Source organism: Pteropus medius, unplaced genomic scaffold (assembly GCF_902729225.1).
Source record: "Pteropus medius unplaced genomic scaffold, Ma_sr-lr_union100, whole genome shotgun sequence".
In the NCBI taxonomy this organism is placed as follows: domain Eukaryota; kingdom Metazoa; phylum Chordata; class Mammalia; order Chiroptera; family Pteropodidae; genus Pteropus; species Pteropus medius.
This window is the reverse complement of record NW_024349225.1, coordinates 10162909-10189785: the sequence shown is the minus strand read 5'-3', so window position 1 is coordinate 10189785 and position 26877 is coordinate 10162909. Positions and strand designations below refer to the sequence as shown.

The following is a 26877-nucleotide window of genomic DNA, read 5'->3' as shown; positions in this document are numbered from 1 at the left end:
CCGGAGTCCACCTCAGCACAGTCTCACGGGGCGCTCTGGGGCGGGAATCGCACACGGATTTGGCCCCATCTTGGGGCAAAGGGGTGGCTTTCGGACTTCTGTCAGCCAGTCGTTATCTGGGAGCTGCCTCTGGGAGGAGGCAAGCACTGTCTCCTGTGAGGCAGCTCTTATTCTGCTCAGGGAGATTCTTCAAGCAGCAGTGAGCCGTTAGCAGCCAATCCTCAGCACGCTAGGGGGTGGGGTGCCCGCATGCGTGGGGTACCCACCGTACCCCCCACACTTCTGTATGAGGTAGTCTTCCCTGCTGGGGTCTCTTTCTTCTCTCTTCATTTTCTCTGTCTTTTCTGCTGTCTTTTTGTTAAACAAATTTAATAATGCTGGCATCTCCTGTTACCGGGGTGTTTTATCCTCCTACGGATTCTCACCGTCTTGCTTCACCGCCAAGGTTCTCGTCTGTGCCCATCATCTTCCCTTTCCTGACACGCACGCACTTCTCATCCACCGCAGTCTGGTTTTCTGGCTCGACTGTTTTTTCTGAAATTACTTCTGTCAAAGTGACTAACCTCCTCCTGTTTATACTTCTGATGGAGACCTCTGTTCCTCTCCCACTTGGAGGCCAGGAACATTCAGAACGGTCTTCTCCCTTGGCTCTGGGGAGCTGACTCTCCTGGACCTCTGCCAACCTCTTAGCCAATTTCTTTTCCTCTGCCTCCTCCTTAAAAGTTACTGTTCCTCAGGCTCTGATGCTATCTATGCCTTTTCTTCTTACTCCCTGCACCTTTTTCTGTGTCACAGAGAGGCATTTGAGACCTTCAGGGAAGGTCACCCTTCACTGTCCCCTGATATGAAATTCAAAGGTACGTATGTTTTCAAACGATGCAAAATTAACATCGTCTCTCTCGAGGCTTTCCGATTGCTCAAGTCTGGATGTAGTTTTGAAAATGAACTCGCCCCCACCTCCCCCTTTCTGGTGCTCTAAGCGCATGTTATGTCGAGTACACTTGTCAGGAAGTCAGTAATGCACTACCTCCTGCATTCTATAGTTTTTATTATCACTTGGGTGTTCATGTTTTCTGAATTCACATATTGCTCAGATCTAAAGAACCATATATATGTGAGTCTAATAAGCATCTATATTTTTGACGTTCGCCGCTGACTCTAAATGGCCACCCAGACCTTTTCTGCGTTCTGTCCCCAACCTCAGTGAACTGCGCTACTCAGTTACTCGGTTTAAAAACTTGGGAATTATTTTGGACTCTTCCTCTTCCTCACCACGCCTCATCCAATTAATCACCAATTTCTATTAGTTTTATTCCTAAATACCTCTCACATCCTTCCTCCGGGCTTCTCTGCCTTGAGTTTCACTCCCCTCACAGCCATCGTTTACACAGTCTCAGGACTGGACTTTCTAAAAGGCAAATCTAACCCTATTCCTTCCTTGTTTTAAAGAACTCTCAGCTTCTTTCCAAGGTTTGCAAGACCTTTCGGGGTCTGGCTGTGGTTACCCGTTTTGGCATCAGCTCTTCCAGACCCTGCGAACTGCTTCTCTTTCTTACCCAGCCCCCGAGGCTTCGTGCTGTTGGCTCTCCCTCCCGTGCCCCGCTCACCAGGACAGGTCTTGGGACGACTGTCAGTTCTGAGAAGACCTCCCTCGTGCCTCGAATCCCTGTCAGAGGCTCCCGTCAGTAGATTCTTACACCTTCCATTTTCTCTGGTCACAGGGCAAGTGCCTATTTCCTTGTCATCTCCCCTAAAAAGCCACATTCTCCATGGGGCTAGAAGTGCTGCCTGGGCTTGTTCAATGTTACATCCTGGCTGTTCAGCCCCAGGCCTGAGGTTCAGTAGGTGCTCAGGACCTTCTCTCTGAATCGAGTATGTCTTCTGCTTTCTAAAGTCAAAGTGTGAAGGATTTTCAATCACAATATTCTTATCGGATTCGTTCACCTTCCCTATATCAACAGAATAGAAAGTTGAGTTCAGTTTGGTGCATGTGTATCATCAAAACTGACCTGTGTGTGTGTGTGTGTGTGTGTGTGTGTGTGTGTGAGTATATGTGACATATTACAGAAAGAATGCTTTGATTAAAAGTAGGATTTGAAGAAAACCTTTCAAAATGTTCTAAAGCAATGGAAGAAAGAGCTTTAGGAGAAAAGAAACACAAAGGAATGACTTAAAATAGTAGATGACTTCATGGATTTTTGCCATTACTTGAAACACATTGTGTCCGCTCCAGTTACCCACAAGGACCACTCCCCTGGGGAAAAGCTTCCTATTTTTAAATCTAGTATAATGCCTGTGGAGTCACATTGCCCATTTCGACCCAGGCCCCGAGAGTTTATCGCATGCAGTGTTTTTGCCAAGAACCTACTCTATCTTTAGTCACCAAAAAAAAAAGAATTGTCAAAGGGTATATTTTGGGCTTTGTTTTGGGGCATATTTTTGTCTCTCGTCCTCCACCAGAGACAGTGGGTCCTATGTGTTATTCTTTGAAGTTTGGCTCCTTTAGACATCACTGGACCGTTGTGGATTAAGGAGGTTCTGCAGCAGGGAAGTGTTGGTGAACTTGAGTGGGGAGAAGGCGAGATTCTTAGCTAAGCAATTAGTAGAATTAGAACATGAATAGAAAAGAAAATGAAATTAGACTAGAGATCTTGGTTGGTTGGGAATATTAAATTAGTGAGGTAGTTGGCCTGTAGATTCGAAGTGATGAGAGCTTTATTGGTTTCTCTGAGCTGCCATAACAAAGTGTCATGAACTGGGTGGCTTAAACAGCACAGATTTATTGTCTTACAGTTCTGGAGGCTAGAGGTCCAAGATCAAGGTGTTGGCACAGTTGACACTTGAGGATTAGGAGGCAGAATCTGTTCTCGGCACCTCTCCACCCTTTTGGTAGCTTCAGGCATTCCTTGGCTCGTGGCCGACATCCTCCCTATGTCTCACATCGACTTCTCTCTGTGCCTCTCTCCCTCTACGTCCAAATGTCTGCTTTTTATAAGGACATAATCATGTTGGATTAGGGCCCACCCTAGTGACCTTATCTTAACTTGGTCATCTGCAAAGATCTTATTTCCCAATAAGGTTACTGTCACAGGTGCGGGGGCTTAAGACTTCAAGAGTTTTTGAGTAGATACGATCCAGCTCATAACAAAGGCTATCCTGGTAGAAACGTCCGAAAAGTATGAGAAAATCAAAGAGGGAGCTATCGATATAGAAATCATTTGTATTAAGGTAAATATTGCAATGGTGAGAGTGCATCGGATCTTTATGATCGTGACAGTTCAGAGCCCTGAGGGATGGTTTGATTTAGTATTTCGTTTACTATAAGACTTATCCCTTCAATGTCTCTGCAAAGCAACCCTTTGACTTCTACTTGGATATTTCTAGTGACAGGCAAGTTAATTTCTTAACAACTAAAAGTAAGTTTTTCTATATGTTGAGGCAACATATAGTTCTTCATAACATTACTCATTGGCCCTAATCTTTTCCTCTGGAGTTTTGCAGAGCAAGCAAAATCTTTTCCTCTGGAGTTTTGCAGAGCAAGAGCAAGCCTATGTAATGCAATTGCGAATGTTTAACCAATTTTCAGGCTGTCTCATGCCTCTGCCATCTAGACTAAATATACCTTATTTCTTCGACCATTCTTCACATGGCATTTTTGCTAGATCTCTCTCTTTTTCAGTCTTCGTCTTCCAGACACGTCTAAGGCTCCAGTGTCCTCAGAGAAGGACAGGATGACTAAACACAGGTTCGTTCATGTCAGGGCACTGTCTTTGTGCTCAGGATTAAATCCTAGGGATCTATATACATTTTCCCCAGGGAGTCACGGAACACTGTTGGCAACTGAGATCTATAGGCATTTTCTTCCTACCGGTGCTAGGTTGAGTCCTTAATACTATATTTTAGCAATTGTGTTCTCTTTTTGTGCTTAAATTAGAATTTTACCTTTAAAACTTAATTTTGCCCGTTGAGTTGACCCCCATTAATCGTAGCTTTTTGAGACCTATCTGAATCTTTATTCTGCCATCCAACATATTATCTGTCTTCAATTTATGTCATTTGTAAATTTGATAAACTTACATTGTATAAATTCTTGGAAGACACTGATTATGTAATTAAACAGGAGTGAACACAGAGAACCAACCCCCTCGGGCGTCATTGGGGACTGATAACTGTACACATTCTTCCACCCTCTTTACCGAGGTCTCATGAGAGATAATATATCACGTATACTGTTGAATCGAGACACGTTTTCTTTAGGACATCATCCCATTCTAGTAGATCCAACAAAACAGCTAAAGAACAATAAAATAAATGGGATTAGTTGTGTGTCATTTTTTTTATTTTTTATTTTTCAGGTGAGTCCATGGTAGTTCCGGTAATTAATCAATGCCTCTTTCTCAGTAGTAAAAATTTGTTTATTTAATAATACTTTGGAATTATCAGCATCGAGCTCATTAGTCTGTAGTTTCCAAATCTCTTCTTTTTCCTCTAATGGAACTTGAAGTATCTTGCAGTCTTCAGCCTTCTTACACCTCTGCATTATATGTAAAGGTTAATGTTAAGTGTTATATAAGCACTCAAACAGGTCTTTCTTTGGATCTTATGATTCTGGAGACTAATTCATAAGAAAATAATTCTTGCATTATTTCTTCCATCAGGACTTCTAGTTACTTTTGGTCTCGGTGTGTGTGTGTGTGTGTGTGTGTGTGTGTGTGTGTGTGTGTGTGTTTGAATATATCTTCCTTGGCTTTTTTAGCTTGAGGACTAAAATCAAACATTGAAAACACAACTGGAACATCATCTCTGAATTTGTTAAGATTTACTTGCAGCAAACAGAAAGTACCATAGCTATTGTAACCAAAAAAATGATTAAATACAGGAATTTAGTTGTTACCAAGGTTTTGTAAGGGCTAGTATAGTGGGATTGAGTCTGGGCATCCAGGAATATCTCTCTGGACAGCACTGCAGAACTGGCCTGCAAGCGGAGCCGCCACCACAGACAAGAAAGTGGGGAACCCTAAGGTCCCCATAGAACTGCTGGTTTCAGGAACACAGAGATCGGGGAACCACAGCTGCCATTGCTGAGTCACGCTGTGCCTGTTAGATCCACACCAGCCACAATGTTTGCCCCGCACCTGCTTCTCCCTGCCCTCACCGCTAGTGGCCGGGCACCAGAGCACTCGCCCTGCCGTGCTTGCAGACAGAGAAACAAAAAGCAGGTGGAAGTAAGGTCTTCATCTCACTGTCACCTTCTAACTGTCATTAGAGCACAACTGACTGGTAGACACTAAATCACAGCCACATCTCCTGGTCCAAGAGAGTTGGAGAAATGTAGACTTGAACTTTCCTGTCTCCAGAGCAGAACGTCACACTAGGAGGAGGGTGGGGTAGATGTGCACAAACCAGTTCGTAATATCGGCCGCAAACTTCCACAACGCCCTCTTAACTTCAGGTTCTCTAAGCTGATTTTTCTGTCTCATCTTCTGTTCTTGCAGATAATTTCGTGCACATGGCTATGATAGTGCCTGTCACCTCGTGTCATGATGATCTGTTTATGTGGGTGTCTTCCTCACCAGTCCGAGCTTCTTGAAAACAAGAGTCATGTCTTATGTATTTTTTCATGGCCAAGGCCCAACACAGTGACTCACGTATATTAGGAAAACCAACTTAAGTCTAGAAGACAGTATATGTGCTTTGGAATTAGAAGAAGTCAGGTTTAAAAGTTGCCTCTAAAACTTACAAGCTATGTGGTTTGGGGCATGTGATTATCTCTGTAAGCTTTAGTTTCTTACCTGTAAAAATAAAGTAATTTATGCTGAGCGCATCGAATTGTTGTGCGTTTTACATGAGAAAATATATATGAAGCATCTGCGAAGGTCACTGGAGATAAGGAAGTCAGAAATAAGATCGTGTTTTCAGTGGGTGTTTTCCATAAATGTTGAAATTTCCTCAGGCGATAGAAGGTGGGATTAAGGCGAAGGTTGTGAGCCAGATTTTAAAGCCCACCATGTGTATGGGACAAACAGATGGGAAAATGAGAGGAAGTGGAGAATCAGAGAGAAGTGACCTCGTAGAGTGCTGGGTGCCCCAAAGTAGGAGGAATTTGTCAAAAGGCAACAAAACAAAACAAAACAAAAAACGAACTTTGGAAGTTGCCCTGGGCAGCTGGGAGAATGCCAGCTTGGTGCTCTAGGGACCAGTAAGTCCCGTGGTGTGAGCACGGTGAAAGGGTTGGGGAGCAGGGCAAAGGGGATTGTCAGCGGAGGAAGCACAGTTGGCAAAGTGTAGGTAGTGGAAGCGGGTGAAGGAGGAACCCTCTGTGCATTCTGGGTAGAGAGTCATCGTGTACCACAGTGACAGGAAGGCTTAGATTCAACCAAACCAAAATATTCCATCTGTGGCACAACATTTCAACGAGGGGAATTGGCAGGTGCCTGAGGGCTTCTGATTTTGTTTTTGTGGCGGCCGCCTTCCCACCCGTGGAATGTGGGTGGGCTCGTGCTGTGGGCGGGGCTGGCTCTGATTGGCAAGCGGCTGGGGTCCCCGTCTCAGGGCCCACGTGCATCCTTCTTTTAGTTTCTCAACAGGCCAGTTTCCAATGCTGGTTCACCTTCCTTCAGACAGCTCAGGACCTTTATTCTTACCTGGCTTCATTCTCGGATTATTTCTATCAGTCTATAAAAGAGTTAATCAACTGACTATTAAACTAGAGCACAAAAAGCTACTTCTATTTCCTTTCACGTTGCTCAGTCAGAAACTAAGCGAGAATCGGAGTTTATACGCACACTTAGGTATTGGAGTGTGGCTGGGCTCAGTGGTCAGGGAGCAAGGCAGAAATCCAAATGAAGAAAAGAAAAGAAATCAAAACGAGCGTGTTGGAAGTCTGTGAGACAGTGGACCACGGTGGACCGGACGCCGGGAGTGGTTGATATCTAACCTTCAGGCTGCCATCGCAAAGTTGGGAACGACAGACTTGAGAAGTGGCCATGACAACTTGATATGTCAGCCTCAAGGAGAGCTTGTTTCTGAGACTTTTTTAAAATAAGAATCAATACACGGCTTCACTTGGGTTGATCTGAGTCCACAGGGAGAAGTGTATGGTGAGTATTTCAATCTAGAGTGTGGAGAACATGGTAAAGGGAGCTGCTGGCAGAAATTAAGCAGATGAAAGCAGCTCATCTCCCTTTCCATACGCAGTTCAGTTCTTGTCCATTCGTGACCCTTATGCTGTTTATGACACTTGTGAATATCGTTTTACCTCCCTTTGAATATTAAGTTCTTTTGGGTGGAAAGTCTATCTCTTAATAAATCATTCCTGAAGCAAGATGTTATGCTCTGAATTTATGAATAATATCCACTTTGCCCCCTCGGTCTAAGCCGGGATCTCGTCACATTATTTGACGAGCTAACGTGTTTGTCTTCATTAGCTCTGATTTAATTTCTGAAATGGCGTACGTGTGTTACAGTAGGTGGGGCATTCTACATGCAAAGGAGACACGCTGATATCTATATTTTTACCCTTTCGGGTTTAGGGAATAATCTGGACAAATATCTTTGTTTCCAACCGAATAAGGCATGATTCTATGGATTCAATTAATGACTATTTCCAACTGTTTCTGGCTTTTAAAAATGTATTCTCTCTCTTCTACTCGCTGACTTCCGTCTATATTTCTGGAGAGTGTGGAAGTCGGAGCAACTGCACCCTAGTTTGCCACCGGCGTGACATAAACACTCTCATCTGGAAGGGTGATTTGTGGCTGGAGAGAGAGTTGGGGGAGGAGGAAAAGAGGGGTGAGTAGAAGCAGCTAACGGGGTTGGTGCAGGAGGAGGCCTCTTGGAGGGAAATTAGTAGAACTGCTGGGTTGAAGGAGGACAGAAGGATGGTGACCAAGACTAGTCAATGGCAGACAGAGGCCAGTAACACACATAGCCCAAATAAACTGTGCGAGGAACAGGCGGGTTTGGAAAAATAAGGGAGGGGCAAAGAGAAAAAACTATGACGTTACCAACTCCTGATTTTAATGGGAACTCTGGATAGAAACAAAGCAATGGAGCAGCTTTTCTCCCGCGGTGGCCTAAGCTGTGCGTAGATCCAGCCTCGGCGTCTCTCTGCCCGCTTTTCTGTTCTTTTTCGTTTTCCTCTTCTCTTCTCCCTTCTCTCTTTTTTCCCTTTTGCCTGCTCTCTGGTCCTTTCCTCTGGCCTGTTGAAACATCTCTGTATTGAAGAATTATTTGATGTCCTCACAGCTCCAAACCATCAATTTGTCAATGCAGGAAATTGTAATTATTTTTAATAAAGGGGAAAGGGAAAGGGAATGTGACTGACGTTCGGGGAAGACCAAGCATCAGTCCAGAAAACACTGCGTCTCCAAGAAAGCAGCAAAAGGAATATCCTGTGATCGCATCTGACATCGCCTCATGGAATTTGGATGATTTCTTGGGGCCGAGAACTATTTTCCAAGATATTATAAGTCAATCAGAAAGAGTATTTTTCAAATCTCTTCTCTCCCAAACATCTTCGGTTCTATAGCAAAATCTGTTTTGTTTCTTTACTTTTATCCTGTTCCAAAGAACACAAAAGCAATCTTCTTTGGGATCGCTCTTTCTTGGGTACTCCTTGCCAGGACATCCGATGGTGGATTAAGCACATGGCATCAACAGCGTGGTTGGGAGGCAGAGCGAGCAAGAACAGAAGCATCATGGTGTCCTACCATGAGCTTCTGGGCTGGGAGATTTCCGTGTCTGCAGCTTGTCGACCAGAAGAGCAACAATGAAGTAGGATCTGTAAAGGAAATTTCCAGCTAATGTCGCGGGAACTGTCTGCCCAGTTGAAGCTCTGATAGGAACGTTTTCCTCTTGGGAGTGGCAGACCGTGGCCACCTTGGGAATTATCCAGTGAGTCGTAGGGGCCACTGAGCCGTGGGTTAGTTGTTCCTTCTTAAAATAGCTCTTTGGTGAGAACGTGGAGGCTCCGTGTGTTCATGCCAAAGTTTTAAGTTTCACTGATGTCAGGAAGATGGGGGTCTTTGATTATATGTGAACTTATGAAGAGATCAAATGCTTGTTTCCTTTTTTATGGGTCACAGGGCATGTGTTTTTAATAGACTGTTAATTCTGGGCATAAGTGCAAACGTAATATTGCCTGTTGCTTTGAAGACCACCAGTAAAGATACTTGGTATCATAAGGCAGTTGGAGTAAGAGTAGAGTTTCTATGGATTAAGAGACTACAAAGAGAAATTTTATATATATATATATATATATACACACATACACACACATACATATACATATGTATATATATGTATATATTACATACACACATATATGCACATATGCACAGTTAATATTCTTTGCAATAGCTTTATGATATCCTCTGCTACCTATCACTCATCCCTTATTTTCCTCTTTTACTCATGTTTCCTTGCCACTATTTCTCTTTAAAAGATCTGGAAGCAAGCATATGCTGAACTAAAGATTCGATTGGTCTTCATACCATAATAATGATCATGCGGTGTGATGCAGAGAGCCGGGGACAGAGCTGGAAGGCCTTTCTCACCCTGGCCTGGGTGTCATTCTCAGGGCAAAGAATTAGGAGTGTCTTTGGATGTACCTTGAAGGAAGAATCAGGGTGTAGAGTGGAGAATGGAGTACGATGTCAAATACTGAGTATTCACATAAGTGTTATAGTGCTAATAAGGTGGGCTATATTTCCCTTGGAGTAAATGTCTCAAATGTGTGTTATGATCTTCATGACAGTCTGGTCCCTGCCCCTCTAAGAGGCAGTGCTGGCCAGGAGCGTCAGAGCTTGGTGAGCCGGGCTCTGCCGTGCTCTGCGTGTGATCTACTGTGCTCATTTCTCCTCTTGCATGCTCTCCAGGGCGTACATGAGCGTGAAGGAGCTGAAGGAGGCTCTGCAGCTCAACAGTACTCACTTCCTCAATGTCTACTTTGCCACCTCAGTAAAGGAAGACCTTGCAGGTGCTGCCACCTGGCCGTGGGACAAAGAAGCCATCAGTCACCTGGGTAAGTGAAGTAGAGACCAAATATGGTTTTAAAAAAAGAGGAGGACCGAAGGGAGTTTGCGAAAGTGAGTTTGGGGAAAAAAGAAAGCAAAAACATAAACTTAATGAATTAGTGGCTTTAGCTTAGAATGGCTTTGGGGAGAATCTGTCAAAATGTTCCAATGCATGCAAATAAGAGATTTTAGAGCAAACATTGAAAATACTCAGAATGTTTTAGACCAAAGCTATAATCTAGATGTAAATAAATTGATGACATGGAATAAGATCCATCTTATGTTTTTTTTGAAATTAACCTATTAAGCCAAAAGAGTGAAGACAGAAGGAAGTAATAAAAATAAGGGAAGAAATAAATAAAATAGAAAGTAAACGAGAAAAAAAAAATAACAGAGCCGAAAGTTTTTTGGGGGACAGAGAGGCAAAGGAATGGTAAACCTCTAGGAAGACTGATCAAAGGAAAAAAATATGAGGGAGAAGGAATATATTACTACTATGAGAAATAAAAAAAGTAATATTCTTACATATGCTACAGATATTGATAGGCAATAAATATTGTCCACAAATGGTATTGAAGCAATTGGACATCAACAGGCAAAATAAAATGAATTTCAACCTTGAATATCATACCTTGTACAAAAATTAACTCAAATAGATCATATATTTAAATATAAAAAAGAAAACTCTAGAACTTTTAAAAGAAAACTTAGAAAATTTTCAGACCAGTGCTTGGTGAAGAGCGCTTATATATAACACCAAAAGTATAGTCCATATAAAAAAAAACTGATAAATTGGGCTTCATAAAAATTTAAAACATTTTCTCAGAGAAAGACTCAGTTAAGATGAACAAAGAAACGTCAGACTTGGAAGAAATATTTGCCGACCTCACATCTCATGAAGGATTTATATCTAGAAAATATAAAGAACCCTCAAAACTCAACAATAAAACAAACATGCCAGTTAGGAAATGGACAAAGGCATGAACAAACATTTTACCAAAGAGGAAATACAGATAGAAAATAAGGACTTGAAAAGATGTTCAATATCATTAGCCATTAGGGAAATTCAAATTAAAACCACGTGAGATATATCACTATATACTTATAACAGTAGCTAAAATAAAAACTACACAGGGATGTAGGGTACAGTATAAGAAATATAGTCAATCATATCATATTAAATTTGTACAGTGACAGTTACTAGCCTTAGAGTGGTGATCACATTGTAAGGTATATAAATGTCTAATCACTGTGTTGTACACCTGCAACTGATATAATATTGTATGTCAACTATACTTTAATAAATTTTTTAAAAAATCGTGATAATACTCAGTGCTGATGAGGATGCAGAGACACTGGATCTCTTGTGCACTGCTGGTGGGGATGTAAAGTGGCAGAGCCGCTCTGCAGAATACTTTGGCAGTTCCTGATAAGACTGAACATTCACCTACCATATGATCCAGCAATTGGACTCTTGGACATCGATCCTAGAGAAACGAAAACATATATCCATTTAAAAACTTTTACATCAATATGCATAGCAACTTTATTTGTTATAGTCCCAAACTAGAAATGACAAGTGTCCTTCTAACTGCTTAAACCAGCGGTAGCACATCTATAGCACAATGGAGTTTAAATGTTGTGTACTCAGCAATAAAAAGAAACAGTGTTAATCCATGGAATGACCTAAATGGATCTCAAGAGTATTATGCAGAATGAAGAAAAAATCTCAAAAGTTACATGCTGTATGATACTACTGTATGTAGTATTCTCAAAATGACAAAATTAGAGAACAAGTTAGTGCTTGCCAGGGTTTAGGAATGGGGTGAGGAGAAAGGGGTACAGGTGTGGGTGTTGACAGAAAGGGAAGCAGGAGGAAGATCTTAGCGGTGATGGAACAGTTCAGTATCTTGATTGTGGTGTTGGTTACACAAAGGTATACCTGTGATAAAATTGCATGGAGACACATGCACACACACACACACACACACACAAACACACACACACACGAAGGCATGTAAGAGCTGGTGAAATCTGAATAAGGTCTGTGACCTCTATGCATAAGCGGAATACTTCGCATAGAGCAGGTGCTCTATGAACTCTTATTGAATTGAAAGGGTGAATGAATAAACGAGTGAAGGTATTACATTTAAATGGTTTCTGGAATTATCTCATGAATTATTGGCCCATAATGAATTGAAAAGAAGCGGGAGAGACTTATATTTTACTCTTAAATATTTTAGGGATAACCGTGGTCCTCTATAACACAGCACTTGATGTGATCTTCAGTCGTGGACAAGGAGACTGAATGGGTGACAGATCTGACTCGATATGAAATTGCCTGTGTCTGTATTTATTTCCTTTGTTCAGTCATAACGATGATTGAACAAAGGAATTAGATTGACCCAAATCAAGTGTAGAGTAGTAGAGACCACTGGCATAGAGTGATAGAGGGAGATGAAATTTTCTGAATAGAGCCTTTTCAAGACTTAAGATTATCTGTTTGTGTCAACATGTGAGACCCCTGCATTTTGAAGGTCAGCTGAGTGACCTAGCAGATAGATACTCTAGTCCGAAATTTTGAAGAGCGAATCCAATTTCTGAATATCAGTGGCTTCAGTGACTCTATGAAAAGACAAGGTGATTTGTCTTTGCCATCAATACTATTTCTACCTTTTAGCATAATTTTGTACTTTTAATACTGTGGTAACCCAGGGCAGAATTTTTAATAAGTGAATGAATGAATGAATTCCCTTGAACTCTGATGTGCAGTGGTTTAAGTATCTTTAGCCTTAGTACACAGCATTTAAAATGAAAATATATCTTCCAAATGGTAAGCCAGCCCTTTTGTAAGCTATTAATACAATGCTCATGATCATTCATTCATCCATCCATCCATTCATTCATTCATCCATCCATCCATCCATCCATTCATTCATTCATTCATTCATTCATTCAAAGAAAGACTATTGAATCTGTTTTGTGGCAATACCAGAGATAGAATCATAAAAGGAATTCACCCTAAAGGTTTGCACAGAATAATTGGGAGACAGACATGCAAGTGCACATTTATGGCACCGTGTGATGATACCACACGTGAGGTCAGGCAGCAACATGAGCGGAAGGGCGTGATTGTGCTGAGCATTGGGGAGGAGCTCCCAGTGGGCTGAGGCTTGCGGGGAGAGTCGAAAGACACTAGCTTGGCAGACAATGAGAGGGCATTAGAGTGAACAAGCTGATGGATGCCAAGGTCCAGATTGCTAAAAACCTGGACGCACTTAGAAGTGGAATGTGCTTGGCTAGAGCGGGGCCCTCAAATGTGTTTGTGCTCTTGTGTACCCCCCGGAAGACTTTTGAAAAACTCTGTACCCCTCGTATGGTCTGAGAATAACATCTGAAAATTTAATCATAGGTTTAAATAGTAGCAAATAATAACATTTCTGGCATACTATTTAAAATTATTAACATTTTAAACTAAATTTTAAATCTACTCTTCTAAATGTATCCTCAGTAACAAAACAATTTGATTATCACTGCCGTTCACTTAAAAAATGTGTGGCCTTATACTTTTTTTAACATTGAGAAATTATCGATTGCTCTTTTTTCCTCTTTCAATTTGTTTCCATTCTATTCCTTCTTTAGAACTTAATACTAATGTAGCTTATACATACATATCGTTTTCAGTCTTTAGTTGGTTACCTAGTTCTCTGCTAAAAACATTTTGCAAAAATCAATTCTTTTATAATAAGAAGTTTTTTTTTAACTAAACCTTTTATTTTTAGATAATTGTATATTTACAAAGAGATTCCACATACTTTTTACCCATCTCCCTCCGATGGAAGCATCTTATAAAACTAGTACAATATCACAAATGCGGTGTTTACGTCAATCCCGATCGCAAGTTATGAAGTGTTAAAAATTTCTTTGCAATCGAGTTATCTTTTCTAAATGATTACTTGTTCAAAACTTATAAAATCAACATTTAAAATGTTGATTAATGACTAACAAACAAAATGGGAAATGCACATTTTAATGAAATGAGTATGATTTTTTCTCCTCCAAGTTAATTCTTGTGTCTGGGGTTGAATAGTAATTATTGCTATCTCGAGATAAGATTTAGCATCTGTTATATTACTTTTTAAAAAATTGGATAACTCTAAGTTCTGAGAACCTTTGTTTCCATAAGTAAGTAGATGGTGGGAAAGAAAGAGTTCGATTTGATGGACCAAGTGGACGGTGGTGCTGAGGAGGAAGATACGGGAAAAGGGTTGTGAGTGGGGAGCTGGCTTGGTGTTGGATGTGCTGAGTTTGGGGTCTCTACAAATCTGACTCTGAAGGGGCTTCCACAGAAGCATGAGGAGGGACAGGACTTAGGGGTGTACCGGACATCAGCGGAGAGGGAGGTCTGAGAAAGTCCCCCATGGCCCACAAACACAGCTGCTGCAGAGTTGAAGTAAGTATGAGGGCATTTTGGCCAGGTTACAGAGGAGAGCCTGTCACTCTCTGGCACAGGAGTTGGACACTGCAGAGTGTCCTAGGCCAGCCATCTTTGTCATTGTTCTAGGGGACGTATGTGCTGCCATAGAACATTCAGACATCCTGTCAGATCAAAAGCAACCTGCCCCAGTGTGCACGGAACCCAAGAACCACGTGGGAGGGACCTTGAACCTGGCTCGTGATGGGGGTTTAAACATATAGGATCTTCACGACTTCAGATAATGTGACCCTTGTAGGAAAAATTAAGTCTTTGAATGATAGGATGGGCTGTGGCCTCACGTAGATAGGAACGGATGGGCTTTGGAGCAGTCACCTCTCTGGGCCTTAGTCTCCTCACATATAAGATCGGGGTAATAAGCATGAAGAAGAGTAGCTGGAATATAGTAGGGCCTCAATAAATGTTAGCTCCATTCGAAACAGCAGCCAGTATAGAAGCTTCAAATATCACGTGTCTGTGGTTGGCCTTCCTTGGTTTGCCCTCGGCCTCCCACCTTACCTCCTACCTGCAGAATGTTAGTGCCCTGGAAAGATGTTGGCTCCATTACAAAGAGAAAGAAGTGTGTGTTTAGGGGTCCAAATGCTTGCAGTGGTAGAACAGCTTATCAGAAGCAAGGGGAGTTTCCTTATAAGTCCAAGAAGGAAAGAATAAGGGATGTTTGGCAGTTTGGGGGAGACAGGTAGCTGCTGAGCGGAGTTGGTGAGTGTCACAGGGCCCACTGGACTGGAGGAGGGCAGCTGTCATGAGGCGAAGCCGATGTGGCAGATACCTGGGAAGGTGAAGCACCGGTTGCTAGGGGGCAGGGCAAGGTGGAAGCGGCAGAGGTGAGCTCAGAGGTGAGATATCTTCCCCTCACCTAGAACTTTTGTAAGAGGTCGCTCAGGACAAATCTTGAATTCCTCCTAATCAAACAGTTGATATCGAGATTAGGCTGTTACATCAGCTGTGGCACATTCATGCACACACGGGTGGAGGCCTTGGGTGCTGAGGCAGAGCCATGGTTTGATAAGTGGCACAGGTAGAAGACAGCCACTCAGGTGTGACTAGTCTTTGAGTGGTTGGGCCAGAGCCAAACAGATTTCGTCCCCAACCACCGGTCTTCTCTTCACTATACGAAGCAGAGCGGCTCTTCCCAGAGATGAGGAATAAGCAAGGCATGTACTCTGGAGTGTGCCATGTAAATATGAGAAATTCTAGGGTCATCAAGAGAAACTCTAGAATCCTGTAGAGACAGGCTACACGACATGTACAAGACGAGCACCGTGCAAGAAGATGGCTTTCAGCAGGTGGGGTTACCTGGGTGCCTTGGAGTTTCAAACAGAGTGGATTCTCTTGGATATTGAAAACTTTGGACAAAATTATCCTAGGGTCTAAATCTCATGCCCTAAAATTGGGGTGCCCCATAGGTAGGTTCATGGGTTTATAAGTAGGTGGAGTAAATAATCACCTTTATATGTGATGACTTGAAACCTCTCCTTTAAAAATATGTCCTAGGAATTGTTGATTCCTTGGTTCCCAGAACAGTGTCTGACATAGCACAGATGCTCAATAAATGCCAAGTAAAGAAATGAATTATAGAAAATATCTATTCTGTTCATATTCTGTAGTGCCTAAAATTCTGGCATGAGGGTGTGCGTGCGTGCGTGCGTGCGTGCGTGTGTGTGTGTATTTGAAGCACTGCTCTCACCCAGAAGCATGGAGAAGATTGCATTGCAAGTCTTCAATGCCTTCGTAATACACTTTCAGTTTTTAGCATCAGATTACTTTGCTGCATGATGTGGGAGTGTGGCTGGAGGGCCCGGGGTGCTTGGCAGCTGGGGGTGGGAGTGGCTGGATGGGTATAAAAGGAGACAAAAAAGGACAGCAGCATCTTCACCCGCTACACATTCTTGTCCTGTTTTAGTCTTGCCCAGAATATGGACTTCCTCCCAATGAGCCCACAGACGGTAAAGCTGAGAAGCCAATACAAGATTTGGAGACGAATGGTTCCTGGTCTGGTTCTGTTAAAAATATGCTGCTTTTTTCTAGCTCCTGTGATTTTTCTAAACCACCCCTCTTTGCGTATCGATCCACCTCTGCCACTTTCTTCGCTTGCCCTTCCCCGAAGTCACGCGTCTCCCTTGGATCCCCAGGCACTTTGGTGGCTTTGTCCCTTCGTCACGGAAAGCGTATTTTGGAGAGTGTGTTTTAGCCAGTAACTGGAAGTGATTATGTAGACACCTGCAGACCAGCCCTCGACCTCCGTGTTTTATGGGCATGTAACATTCAGCCCTAAAAGTTTTACAGAAAGGTTTTAAAGTCATTTCAACGCGTGTCCTTTTCTCAAATTGCCTGAGGTTTTTGTTTGCTTGGTTGGGTGGTTGTTTAATGGAAGTGGCTTTGGGACTCGTGTTCTGTAGCACGTGCCACCCTGACGGTCTTGCCCTAAAGCTGGGAGAAGCCAGTTGGAACTCGAGAATACGGCATCTGTCTGGGAGCTTGGCTGTCGCTACCGAGATGTCATTTTCTCATGAGCAACTTCCCTCTCTTTACTTCCCCTGCACCATCCCTTAGACCACACGACAACCCTGACTTACTGTGTGAGCTCGTCCGCCCTTTATAATCAAGGCTGAAAGGTCTTCGAAGAAGGCCGTTGTGCTCCCCCTCCCCCTCCAGTCCGTTAAGCAACAGCTGTGCCCCATGTGGCTGCCAGTTGCTAAATCCAGGAACCCCCATTTAGGTTATGTTCTATGTACGAGTTAGTGGTACTGACATGTATTGTGTTCAAGTCCCAGGACGCACATTCAGGTTTGCAAGAAACGTAAGTCTTATTTATTCTTCTATAATCGAACTTCATTTCTATTTTGAGCCCCTGTGTTGCTGGGTGGTAGAAATTTACCCGTAGCCAGTTGAGCTTGATTTTTTTTCTGGGGCTGTAGCTGATGTAGAGATGGCTTATCGATGCCAAGGTCCTAGAGGAAAGGACCTTTCTGTCTTAGTCACCAGGCAGTGCTGGCCACCCGAGATGACGCTTGTTCCCATCACAGGTCCCACCTTCAGAGCGTCTCCAGGAGTCGCTGGTCACCCTTCCCTCTTCGCCTCACTGGTCAGCCATTCTCCTCTAGAACTAGGCCACTTGCCCAGGAATCCGTCACTGGAACGGGGCACGAGCTCTCGCTGTCAGGTCACATGTACCCATTTTGAATCTTTATCCCTTTACTAGGGTCTCAGAAGGTAGAGTACAATCCACTTTTACGGAACCCACCGCCATCTGTGCATTCCCATTATTTCCCTTTTATCCCACTGTCTCTTCCCCCGGCTCAGGAGAGCCTTTCCTAGGCTGAGATGTGTTGGTGAAGTTGGTGACATGAGGCGAGGCTCACTACCCTCTATTCATCCCACACGCTGGCTAAACCAAGGGGCTCCCCAGGGCCCAGATGGCGTCGTCTCTGGAAACTTCACAGCCAGCAAAGGACTCCTTTCCTTGCTTTGCACTCTGCCCTGTACCCCCTTCAGTGGTAACGAGTGTTTGTAGGAGAGTCTGGCTTCCTGAACTCGTAATGGAGGAAGGGGGAGGAAAGCGAGGAAGCACTGGAGTGAAATGTTAGCATTTCCAGAATGTCGTGCCTCCAGCCACACTACCGCTTCAAGTTTTTCCCTCGGTAGGTGCTTCTGGTCTTGTCCTTGGTCCCCAGGCAGCTTTGTAGGACAGGCGTTGGGGAGGTGAATGAATGAAGGTAGAGAGTCGGACGGTGTCTCTGAGTGAAGATTGGGGGGCCGAGGTTGAGTCGAAACCACATCCTGGCGTGTCTTTCTCCTTCCTGTCTCAGTGAGAGCAGAGAGCACAGAGGAAGGGATTCATTTACGAGGGAGAGAGTCCCAGCCCCCCCATTCTACCACCATAGTTTATTCTTCATCTGTGTTTTAATCCCCCAAGGTGAAGAGGAACAATATGAAAAAACAGTGGTTTGGGGTATAGGACATGGTAATTATGTGAGAAGCAGATAATTAGAGAAGCAGGAAGGAAAATGTTGTTGGCGCTCCAGGGAAAAGGTGTCCCGTATAAATCTGACCGACCAGCAAGGTCTACGAAGAATGAGGCCAACAGTCCCGATCCCATATGTTTCCTTTCTCCTACCATCACTAAGTTCAGGCTACTGCAAATAAGTTTGAACGCCAGTATGTCCTCTGTGAAGAGAACGGTCAGTTTTCTGTTTGCAGCTCTGTCCGAGCCTCCTTTCTAGGGGACCATGGGACTCAGGATCAGAACAACATGGCAACCAAGTCTGAGAAGCTGGGGGACGAATCAGAGCTCGTCGCGTGAGGGCGTCTGTCTGCTTTGCCTGGCGGTGCCCGGTTTTGCTCTGGAAGGTCTGTCGTGTTTGTGGCCAGACTGCCTTCTGTTCTCTCGATGAATGAAGGTGGTTAGGAGGGAGCCGACGGGCGTGGGGGCAGATGAGCGTGTGTGGCCAGGCTGCATCACATCATCGTAGCAATCCCAATCTGGACAAATGGTCTAATGTACATCTTGAGTTACTTTGTTCTAGAAAATAAGATAAATGCTTCTTTGTTTACATTACTGCTCCAAACTTCATAATGACCCATTGAGGTCACCACTGGACAGATGAGGAGATAGGTTTGAGAGCTTCTAAGGAACATTTCCAAAAGTCACGATCAGTACATTTCCAGTGAGTGTCCACAGCCAAAGAAGGATCCCTGGTCACTCCAAAGGCCACCGGTGTGAGAAGGGGTAAGGACCCACCAGTTACCCTCAGAGGCTGGCCCACGCTGCTCATCACAGCGGCGGAAGTGTGAAGTGTTAACTGCCAGAGCCGGAAGATGACGCTGGCTCATTTCAATATTAATATAGAATAGTGCTGGAAAGTGACATTTTGTTCTACCCTTTCAATACTCCTATTTAGTCAGTCCTGGAAAAGGACCACAAGTCTCCCTAGGGGGCAGGGTCTCACAGGTCCTCAGGCCCCCCTGATCAGCCCCCAGTAGTGGAGTGGGCAAGATGGGGGCTCCATTCCGGGGGCTCGCTTTCTATTTATCATTTATCATGTCTTGCATTCCTTTAGGTTTTGGGCGAAAAGTCTTTGTGCCTCATTCAGCCTCTGCATAAGTGCATGTGTGTGTGTGTGTGTTTTTTTATCAGAATGTGGAAGAACTTTTATGATCTAAACCATGAAATAGTCAGTCTTCTCTTACCTACATGGGTATATGACTGTGTGTGTGTGTGTGCGTGCGCGCGCGCGCATCTTAGTTGGAATGGAGAGTGCTTGAGAAGGACAGTGGGGGACCCTGTGCACGTGACAGGGTACGAGGAGAGCACCCTGTGCTGGAAAGAAAGAGTATGAGGATTACTAGGCAGTGGGTCCGAATTGCTTGAAAATCCGCGGCAGGTTCAGAGGAGAAAGTGTGTGGATTTTTTTTAACTGACGGAACCCCAAAATTTCTTAAAATCAGGAATTTTGAATTTTCACACTGCCATAGATTGTTTCATGCCTCGACAAGTCACAAGATTGTCTCACCAAAAGGAGTCAAAAAAAAAAAAAGGTAAAAACAAATAAACCACGTTATGCCATGTTTAAGGTATAAAAATAATAGACTTTAGAATGAACGGATATTTGATGTTTGCTCAGCGCTAGGACTTATGGATAGAATAGGACTATTGATTGGGAGTTTTCTTTGTGTTTGGTAGTGTGTCATGAATTGGGCTTCAAGGAATCCAGTATTCCACAGGTGTCAGAAGGCAGCCTACCCCAAACAGGTTCTGTGTTCAAAAAAATCTGGAAGACAGAGGTTCCGCTCATCGCCCGCAGGACTTTTCAGGGCCTTTAACATAACAATTCTCGTGTCACTGCAAATCTTCAGGAGGAGGATGTTTTTCCCAGAGCATATTTAACCACTGATACACTGTTGTTGTTGTTGTTGTTGTTGTTTATTTGCAAAGTATCACCCAGGACCAGAGTTTAAGAACACGATTTGGGGAAAGCTACTCAGTGTGAATAGTTAAACCTTATAGAAACCTTATAGGTGAACTTTATAGCCTTTCAAAGTCCTCTCTGGGGCAGATTTTTATATATATTTTTGAATCCGAAGCTCATTTGGAGGTGGGGGGAAGGGAGAGGAGGAGGCGGGAAAGGGATTAAGTGCTTGCCGGGGAGAGGAGAGGGGGTGCGTGCTGAGGGCACGAGGCTGAAGAAGGTGAATGACGTGAGGGTGGAGGCCGTGCCGGAGAAGTGAGCAGAGCGTAGCGGGCGTGTGGCCTCGCGTGGCGGTTTCTCCTGCCCCGGGGGTGTGCAGACGCGGGCCCAGCTCCCTGCAAAGTGGGATGCCACGTCTGTCCGAGTGTTATTACACGCCCTGAGTGTTACTGAAGTAAGTCTGTTTTCAAATTAACTTTCTGTTGACGTGATGCTCAGATGAAAGAAATGTGTAAGAAATAACTGCATAAAAAGAGAAAAGATAACGTTGGCGGATGAGAACTTTTGCTGGGAGTCAAAGAAAGGGAGTTGAGGGCTAGCGCTGCTTTAGGTGGGGAGTGGACAGTGTATCTTCGGACAGGTCTGGGCTGGGCTTGGTTAATGTCAGCCTGCGTGAGTGGACTGGGAGAAACTAGAACTTGGGTTTAGGAACCGCTCTTTGCCTTAAGGTAGTCACTCCAAGGCAGACTGAGCTTCCCATTAGAGACCCCAGTGGGCGTGGCACCACAGACCCTGTGATTGTGTCCTGCCTGTAAAACCACATGCATAGTTGTCTGTGGGGCATCGTAGAGAATTCAGAAGTGAGTCTTGATCCCTGAGTTTGATCCGGCAAAGGGAGGCGGGGCTCTCCTTCTGGAGGCCCAGCTGCCCGCAGCGGGCTGTTGAGATAGCGAGGGCTCGGGTGGGTGGATGAAGCAAGTCCTGGCAAGCGGGGCAGATCTGGGACAGGTGGGTGGGGTCAGCTAGAAACACAGCCAAGGGGGACTCTGGACCTCAGAGGATTGGTTCCAAGCTGTTGACATTTCCCATTTCAGATCCTGGAGTTGAGGATGGGCTTAATCCTGACAGTTTGGGAGCTGAAGGAGGAGAGTCCAGAGGTCCCAGCCATGCCGGGAGAAGGGAAGCAGGGACTGGAAGCCAGGAGTGGGGCACTCAGCTGTCTTTAGCCTTTTCTCTTACTAGGTTATGACGATGCCGCTAGATCTTTCCTCTGAACCCAGACTGGGGGCAATGACCTCTTCTCCGAAACACCTCCCTTGATGTTCTCAGGCAGATTTTTGAGGACTGAGGGTGGAGGAGAGTCCTGAGCGCTTGCAACATTCTGAATTGCACGATAGTTCACTTGGGCTTGTCTTTCGTCTCAGTGGTTGTTAGCTCCTTCAGAATAGTGGTCGTGAAATCAGAAGCAGCAAACACAGCTGTCATTTACTCAGCGCTTACCATGTGCCAAATGCTGAAACCAAACCAGAATGTGGTGCTGTCATCTCCACTTTACAGACCACTGGACTGGAGTTCTAGGTCAGGTAGCTGTTCAGGTCCTCGGAGCTGGTGCGTGGAGGGGCCAGGAGTCAGACCCAGATCTGCCTGGCTCCACACCCCACGTGCTGTCACCTAGACTGGCGGCTCTCAACCTGGGGCATATACCTCATCCTCAAATATCGGGCTGCATTTCACGTAGGCCGGCATTCGGACATCTGTACATTTTAACCACCGCAGACAGGGCTGAGGACCCCGGCCTTGTCATGTCGTCTGGTCTGTGTTTTCGCCCCTGGCATCCAGTTCAGCACTCACCATGAGAGAGGTTAGACATGTTTATGGGTTAGTTCAGAGGGTGTTTGTGGCTGGAGGGAAGAGCAGGAGCTGATGCCACTGGAAGTTATAAAGTGTCGCCTTAGAGGCTGAAATTGAACATTTGATGTTTATCAGAAGACTTAAGGATCAGAGGGCTGCTTTTCATTACACGCTGAGAGAAGTTTCCCGAACCTTCTATTGCAGGTGGCGTGGTCCTCAACCCAGCGTATTACGGCATGCCTGGCCATACCAATATCATGATCCATGAAGTGGGACATGTCCTGGGACTCTACCACGTCTTCAAAGGGGTCAGTGAGAGAGAATCCTGTGATGATCCCTGTAGGGAGACAGTGCCATCCATGGAGACGGGAGACCTCTGTGCCGACACTGCCCCTACTCCCAAGAGTAAGCTGTGCCAGGACCCAGAGCCTACCAATGACACCTGTGGCGTCACCCACTTCCCAGGAGCTCCGTTCAGCAACTATATGAGCTATACAGGTATCGCGACGGTCTCGACGTGTTTGTCTTCTATTAAGATGACATGGTGACTTTGGGGGCTGGGAGGGTGGAGGTGTGGGAGCTGGAGAGGATTATCAAGCAGCCATTTGTGCCAGGGAGTTGAAGTATGTTTATCATGGCGTATTCTTTTTTGTCACGTCTTTGAAGACCTTAAAGAAATATCGAAGTATTAAAGGGTCTTCTTGACTAGATTCTCCTCCGCTAGAGATTAAAAGAAAAACACGCGTCTGTCTTGGATGGTTGAAAAGGGAACAAAGCCAAAAGCTCTCCTGAGACCCCTTTGACCTCTAGGACTTGATTATTCTTGTTCTTGCCCACATCCTTAGGCATTTATTCTGAAAGAAAGTGTAATAGTGATGGGAAAAGAGGTTTTTGGGTCTTTGTACTATTTTTAGAGTTGGTCAAGAAAATGGCCTTGGTTAATTTTAAGCTCAGGATTTCTTTTCATTTTACGTTATTTTAAAGTATCAGATTCTCTTCTTTCAACAGTAGCCAAGCGTTGATTCTGAGCTTCCCCACATGGTGTCATCTCATTAAAAAAAATGACACTTTCTTGGCCTTGGGAACAACTATATTTTCTGTCCTTGTCGTCCTGGATTATGCTTCTTCCTTGTCCCCTCACATCTTCCTTGTTTCTGGCAAAAAAGTAATATATACTGGACTCAAATTTATCATTTATCCCTGAAAAGAACTGATTTGATTTCATGACTTATTCCAGTGGCAGAGGAACGGGGTAATTTTTCTATAAGATTTAGGGGCTTGTTTGGTGATAAATTCTAGCACTATCTAAACATATATAAATATATTATACACACACACACACACACACACACACACACACACACACACACACAAACTAAGACCTTGGTCATGCCTTTGAAGGGAAGAAAGAGTAGTGACTTGGTCCCAGCTGCAAACTATCAATCAATATATTCCTATCAAAGTCTCATTTTGATGTACAATTTAGCTGAATCAAGGACCAGCATCCCTTCCTCCCTAACAAGGACCCAGCAGCCCTTGCCAGGGTAGAGAGACCAGACAGTGCGGGGCAGAGCTGTTTAGGTAAGGCCTTTGAAGTGGGAAGAGGGAACTTTTAACAAGCAGGGGGCCGTGTGTGGTGTGCTTTCATTGAAAAAGGCCCTAAAACTAAGCTAACTCCCTTTTTAACACTACTAGGGAGATTTTGCAAGCTCCAAAAGTCATGTCGAGACCACCATGCCCAGTCCTGTGGCCTCCTTGACATTTTGGCGCTGTCTCCCTTGAGCGTCCCCGCTGAGTACTCACTAATCCTGGCCAAATTTACTGGGCATAAAGCAGGTGTCTGCAACTCCACAAATGTTCCCAAATAAAAAGGCCGTGTGCTGAAACACTGCCATCTTGTGGTTTCCTGAGTCAGCAGCCATCAGCTCAGAGCAGCGTTGTACCCCTGGGCTCACCCTGGGCCAGTCCAGCCAAGGACCCTGCTTTAGAAAGAAACAGGTGCCACTCTCTGCCTTCTCTTTCCCACTCCCAGCTTAGACACCTTCTGAAACAGAATACATTTGTTCGTTCAACAGGCGTTTACGGAGCCTAACAGGTGTGGGGTGTGGTGTTAGGTGCTGGTGACTCGGGTGTGAACAGGCAGACTTTATCCCTGCCTTGGTGGATTTTGCAGCTTAAAATCTCCATCTCTCCTGTTCCCTTTTCTCTCTCCACAGATGATGACTGCACTGACAGCTTCACTCCTAACCAGGTGGCCCGAATGCATTGCTATTTGGACCTTGTATACCAACAGTGGAGTCAAAGCCAGAAGCCCACCCCCATTCCCATCCCCCCCATGGTCGTCGGGCAGACCAGCAAGTCCCTTACGATCCACTGGCTGCCTCCAATCAGTGGAGTCGTGTATGACAGGTGAGAAAGGCACTGGCCATGGCCGAGCTGCTGTACTTCCTCTGTGGCATTTCTTATGCACAAAGGGAAGGATGTGTTCTCACAGCCCAGGGTTGGAACTCTGGACAGGTGTGCCGCTGCTGAGGGCTGCCTCCTCCGTCCTGCTCAGTCCTCACCTTCCATGGTGAGAGGCCCGTCGCGTGTGCTCGCTCCATGGCGAGGGGCCTATCAGATGTTTCCTTCGGAATGTCACATTTGGCAGGCTTCCGGGAGCTGTGTAAAGGTCGACAGATATGATAAAGATGAACTGACAAAACTGAGATGGCATTTGCCACCTGTCCAGCCCAGCTATTCCTCCTTGGTGTAAGGGTGGGACGGAGGCTTGCTACTTGCACAGGGAGTTGGAGGGGAGGGACGTGTTCCTTCAGGCAGTTCTGGGGGTGGGTGGCTGGCAGGCTACCCTCTTCCTCAAGCTATTCATCAGGGGTTCACTGGGTTATGTGGGCACTTCTAGTACTTTCCCTGCCTCCTGTTGGACCTAGTGCCTACCCCACGTATGGCTGCTGTCTTGTGGAATTACTATTATCCGTGCCTTTTTCTATCTGCCCTACTCAAATAGCAGCTCCTTGGGGACAGGTCTATTTTTCGTTTCCTTGTCTCTTAGCCTGCCACAAGAGACACCTACCACATGCTTATGGAAGAGAATCATATCGAAAATTAGTTTTTTTTTCATCCTTTGCATATTGATGTAAATGAACACCAGGGAAATTTTTGTAAAAAGGAGAGAAGTTAGTATAAAGATGACACCTGACAGTTGATGGGCGGATGGAGGCGTATGGTTTAACCGAGAAGGTCTAGGACCCCATCTGTGACCCGTGCAGGCTCTCGGCTCTTGGCTCTCAGAACCTGCCTCCACACTCTAAATCACAGGGGTCGCTGTTGTCTCTTTGGTCACTCCGTGCGTGAAGCATCGTGCTAGATCTCTTACCTGCAAATGTCTTCTTCAGTCATTGCAGTAAGCACGACTCCTGCTATATGAGTGAGAAATTGGAGGCATAGAGAAGCACACGGTGCTGACCCAAGATACCACAATAAATAGGGGTGAATTCAGGGCACCCACTGGAACTTCAGAAATGGGGAACATGGAACATATTAGTTCTTTTCATTTAGAGCTTTCCCATTTATCAGGCAGATACCCCTCATCTGTGTGTCACGCTTCCCCTCTGTGTGTCAGGGGAAAGCTAAGGAGCTGGCTGTCCCTGGAGCATATTTCCACGTACTCCAGTTTCGCCGAAAGCTGAGACAGACGACAGACAGGGAGCAACCGGCGGGGGGGGGAGCAAGTGAATCATTTTTCCAAGTGGTGTTCCCGGCCTTTTGACATCTTGGCACCTGTCCTTGAAACCCTGATGACATCACTTGGAGCCCGCAATCCCGTCAAGCACTTTCGATTGTCATCAGCGCCCAGGCTCTCGTGGGCTCCCCTTGTGAGTCGGCACGTGTCTGTGTGACGTGTGTCAGACCCTCCTGCAGCAAGCGTGACCTCGTGCAGCTCCGGTCACACGAGCGAGTCCTCCGTGCTCATGCGCAAACCGAGAGCGTTACATCCGTTTCTGCAGCACATGTAAACAGTTTACTCTCTCGGTCCTCCCTCTGGTGCAAGCGTTACGCTAGAGCAGACACCAGTGCTGGCTCGCCGGGAGTCTGCTGGCAGAAGAGGCTGCCACGTGCCTGCTTTCCTCCGCTAGGTGGGCCACCGCGCGGAGGCCTCCCCACACGCGTGCCGGGGGCACTCACGTCACACGCCCAGCGATTTGTGTCAGGCGGGGAGCTCTGTTTATTCCTCCCCCCCGTGCGTATTTGGGATGCTTATGTCAGACGGGAAGGAGCCCAACCACATGCTCGGCCGCGGCAGCGGCCCCAGGGGGACTGGTGCATCCGGGACGCGTGGTTTGGAGCCGAGGCCACACAGCAGTGAGTGCCCACCGCAGGCAGAGGCTGGACCGAACGCCGCCTGGTCGTCGCCAAAGTTCTGGACACTTGCTGGTGTTTGGGAACTTGCTCAAAGGAATCGAGCAGCTCGTTGTGAGCTTGGGCAATTTACTTAATCTCTCTGAGCCTGAGCGTCTTCGTCTGTAAACATAGGGTTCTTACGGGGATTAGAAATAACTTATGAAAAGCGCCTGGTGGCACCGTGCCCGGTATAGGAGGCGCTGGC

General features: G+C 45.3%; 1 protein-coding gene across 1 annotated transcript in view; it reads left to right on the top strand.

Annotated features, from left to right (window-relative positions):
• Positions 1-26877, top strand: part of PAPPA2 (pappalysin 2) — a 207421-nt gene that overhangs the window by 59678 nt on the left and 120866 nt on the right. Inside the window, exons 3-5 of the mRNA XM_039881111.1 lie at positions 9879-10024; positions 22476-22769; positions 24488-24680. Of these exons, the coding sequence (XP_039737045.1) occupies positions 9879-10024; positions 22476-22769; positions 24488-24680 (633 nt within the window). The remainder of the gene's footprint in view (positions 1-9878; positions 10025-22475; positions 22770-24487; positions 24681-26877) is intronic.